The 4,659-nt window shown below is 40.9% G+C and overlaps 1 protein-coding gene across 1 annotated transcript; it reads left to right on the forward strand.

Annotated features, from left to right (window-relative positions):
* The first annotated feature begins 1,964 nt into the window (after nt 1-1,964).
* LOC140144174 (uncharacterized) lies at nt 1,965-2,575 on the forward strand. Its single transcript, XM_072165997.1, has 2 exons — nt 1,965-2,482; nt 2,563-2,575. Exons 1-2 carry the CDS (start codon nt 1,965-1,967, stop codon nt 2,573-2,575), a joined length of 531 nt encoding a protein of 176 aa, XP_072022098.1.
* Nucleotides 2,576-4,659: the final 2,084 nt, after the last annotated feature.

The following is a 4,659-nucleotide window of genomic DNA, read 5'->3' on the forward strand; positions in this document are numbered from 1 at the left end:
TAGGTCATTTTAAACACGTTAAATCGCAGTACGTTTCACGTTTAACTGATCAAAAGCGCTATTCGGAACCAATCTGAGAAAAACTGAATTTTCTTGAATATACAATCACGACAAACAACATAGAAAAGTTGTATAATTACCGTATGGCACTACCTAGATTATGTCATAGTCGAATTTTGACAAATAAATAAATATTATTAATATGATGAACGCATTCTCTCGAAATTATACATATTTTTATCTCAAGTAAAGTACTATACTTCAATTCTGTCAACAATGATAAGAAACGTGGCTACAAGTATCACCCACTGAAAGGGATGAAAAGACCGCCATGTCCTAAACAACCCTTCAATACCAAACCACCAAGTCTCACAGAACTGACCAATTATCTTATGAAACGAAGAAACTCCAGCGCTCCAGGAATCAATCGCATCACTTACTTAGTGTGGAAGAAGTGCCCTAAAACAACAGAACTCCTCCATGAAGTAATCTGCAACATCTGGAGAACGGGTGACATTCCGATGAGTTGGCGGGTGGGAGAAACCATTCTTATTTCCAAAGATGAAAATACATCTGAACCTGCCAACTTCAGACCAATCACAATCAAGAATACAAGTGGTAATCTCCTAGCTCAGAGGACGATAAGCTACCTGACTGAGAATGAATATATTGACAAATCCATCCAGAAAGGGTTCATGGAGAAAATATCGGAATGTGTAGAACATACTGAGGCACTTTCCGAGATATTCCAAGACGCCAAAAAGAATGGAAAACCAAATGTGATAACATGGCTTGACCTACAAAATGCATATGGTACCGTGCCACACAATCTCATCCAGTTTGCATTAGATTGGTACCATGTTCCCGACCACATCAGGAAGATGATCTTTAACTACAATGATGAAAGCTACATCTATGTAACGACTAAGGAATGGACAACAGATTGGATACAATGCAGCATAGGAGTATTCCAGAGATGCCCACTATCTTGCATCCTATTCCTGGCAGTATTCAATCTTTACCTTGATCTTCTTGACCAACACAGCCATCTGGGGGTACTGCATGAAGGATTCATCCGTCAAATCTTCAGTCAAAGCTTATGATGATGACCTTACTCTAACTGCAAGAAACCCAGAAGACTGTCAGAAACTGGTCAACGTCGTTAATGACTTCCCGAGGTGGACTCGATCAATGAAGGCAAATCCAAGCAAATGTCGATCCCATGCCATGAAGAGATTTGTCCCAAATAAGAAACAAAAGCAAGAGGGACATAAAAACATAAAACCATGTGGCATACGATCCAAAGTTGACAATAGATGGAGATGAAGTTGCGTATATCCACGACCAACCCATGCGATTCCTCGGTAAGCTTATCTTCAAAGATCTGAAAGATAAGGAAATCAGAGTCTGTAAAGCATAAACTAACAGACATGCTGAAAAAGACAGACAAAAGCCTACTCAATGGAATCATGAAGTTGTGGATATATAATAATGCAATCCTACCCAAAATGACATGGGAGTTTACCATCTACAACTTCCCAATTACATACATCGAGGGCTTGGAAGCTACCTGCACTAAATACTTGAAAAAATTGGGCAGGAATAAGCAGATGTACCACCAACAGTGCTCTATACAGAAGCAGGAGGAAGTATGGGCTTCACCTTAAAAGACTCACCACTTCTGTAAAATGCACCAAGCACCATCTCAACAAGTATTCTATAGATGGAAAAACACAGACTCTCTACAAAGACTGCCTACAAAGAAAAGCAAAGCAATCTAGGTGGAATGGAGTCAGAGAACTTGAACAAAGAGAGCGACATCTGATACTGAATGAGATGTGCAGACAGAGCAGGCCTTGGTTTCAAAAAGAACCAGAAACTGTTAAGAGACATGAAACCCCAAGAACACAGGAAATGCCTCACTAGTCTGGTAAAAGACGTACTCGTATATAGATGAAGATGACATGCTTGTGTACCTCTATGGCTGCGCCAAACAAGGACAATGGCTCAAATTGGAGTCTGCCATGCAAGTAGATACAACTTGGAAGAAGCTCCTTTATGTATGGACACCAGAGCTCCTGTCTTTCCATGTCAATGCCATCCACGACCAACTTCCATCACCAGCTAATTTGAGACTCTGGGGAAAGACCAACCTTGGATCCTGCCATCTATGTCATCATAATAACTGCACTCTATTCCATATCTTAAATGGATGCAACTATTCTCTGCAGAGTGGTAGATACAACTGGAGACATGATCAGACACTGAAAGCTGTAGCAAATGGCACAATGCCCTTCATTGAAGAGGCAAATCAGAAGTCGTACACCCCTCCAGAAGATACCAACTATATTACTACTATCAAATTCCGCACTGCAGATGGTGTAACCTACCGGAATCCAACACTGCCTCTTCCAAAAAGAGATCCAACAAACCTCTTACAGAAGGCCAATGACTGGCAATTCCTGATGGATGAGGAACACAAGCAAGTAGTATTTCCTCCCATAATCACAGAGACTGCAAAACGTCCTGATATTACAATCTATTCTGAAAGGACCAAAACAGTTATCATCATTGAGCTTACAGTCCCAATGGAAGAAAACCTGTCAAATGCCAATGCAAGAAAGAAAAGCAAATACCAAGATCTTGTAGCCGACTGCGAAAATAGGGGATGGTGTACGCACTACTTCCCAATTGAAATTGGAAGCAGAGGTATTTACAACACATCGCTGACAAAATGCATCGCTGCTCTTGGAGTACCAAGTGGAAAGAGACGTAGCATCATGGATGTGGCTTCTACAATGTGATATGGTTATGCCGTCAAAGCAAAGCATTCCGACAGATAGACCTGATTCAAAGCTGGAAACCGTCTCCATGTGAAGATAAAGAAGACGAACCAGCACAAGACACTCAGACCTAAATATGCCAAGTGACACTTATAAATATTCCTCAACGACACTTTTCATACACTAGTCCTGCCTGCTGCCTTACATCACTCCGGGTGGACCGTTGCAACGGTGTGGCACTTGCTAGTGTAACAAGCTGATTTTGTTCGTTTGTTAATTAGACTGCAACAAGGTGATTTTTCCAATTTTGTCATCTTCCAAGAGAGAACTACACCAGGAGTGCTCATCTTAAGAAGGGTGAAATTAGACTCCGAAGATGACCGCGCTGGTGATCTACCAATGAACTACCCCTCCAACTGATAGTAAGACTAGGTTCCTGTGACCAGTCATTGTCCTTAATGACATTGCACATCACAGTTCCAGCAGTGCAAACTCTGCTCAGCTGACTCTAGCCCAAAGGTCTGTTGGGCACTATGGGGCATTGACTTGACACGCTGGTTTACGCCACTCACACCAGCTGTTCCTAGCCTGAAAGTAGGATGGAGTGCCCAATCTCTGATGATGATTTAATTTTATCTCTGAGGGAAGCGTGACGGTTGGGATCTCTTAAAACCGATTTAACCCACCAGAGTCTGGTCCTAAGTCCAGAGACCTCAGAGAATTGTTTGATGCCTACCCAAGACAAGGAGATATTCAGTTCAAGAAATACTTCCCAAGACACCTTCAAAGAGGCATTATAATGGAGTGCTCATCTATATAAGGGTGAAATAAGGCTCCGAAGGTGACTGCGCTGGTGCTCCACCAATGAATTACTTCTCTTCAATATTAAATGGTCATAAAAAAAGTTTATGTAATTGGTGACAGTAAAAGTAAAGTATTATACGGATGTTATCGAATGCAACATATCATTCTTGATGTAATTACATGTATATTAATTGCTCACTTATTGAGCATTTCTGATTTTAGGATCTACCAGTTTATTGCTCGCGAAACTCCGAGTAAAGCAATCACTTGGGAAGGTAGCAAACAGAGGGAGTACGGTGATTGAAAAGATCAGATGTGAAAATCTATCAATTGTACACAAACTCAAATCATGTAATATGTAATAGCCAGAGTATGTACAATAGGCAAGTGGACTACGGAGAAGTCTAGGCAGTACCACGACGTCCAATTCAGCATTTTGTGTATGGGAAGCTTCCGCGGCAAACTCCAACAACATTTTGTGATATATTAACACAGACGATATAGCATTACTATGCACGAAGCTACCAAATAGATTGATCTTGAGTGGGACATGAAAGCTCAGTTTAATCTGAAATTACAATAAAAACATGACATGCCTAGGCAGATTAACCCCCAAACTCCGGACATACCTGCCTGTGCGGGGTCTTGAACACCAGATCTTTCGTTTGTGCGGCGAACGCTCTAACCATGCTAACCAGTGAGCTATACACAGACTGTCCTTGAAAATCAGGGCTCAAGTCTGGTAGTTATGGATATGAGCAGTCAGGGTAAACAGTATAAAGAACACACAATACACCAGCGTACGAGATCAATTAATGATGTTTACCCGCCAGCCAAATATATATCATACAGAACATCCAAATAATTTATTACAAACCACCGCACGAGATAAAAAATTAATGATGCTTAATCATAATTCTTAATATATCAATATACAAGCAAAGAAGAACCATGCATCGTACACTTGCACAATAAAATGATATTACAATGGAAACATGACATACATAGGCAGATCATGGGATAAAACAGATAAAAAAACTCCGGACATACCTGTCTGTGCCGCAAACGCTCT

This window comes from Amphiura filiformis, unplaced genomic scaffold (assembly GCF_039555335.1).
Source record: "Amphiura filiformis unplaced genomic scaffold, Afil_fr2py scaffold_44, whole genome shotgun sequence".
NCBI lineage: Eukaryota > Metazoa > Echinodermata > Ophiuroidea > Amphilepidida > Amphiuridae > Amphiura > Amphiura filiformis.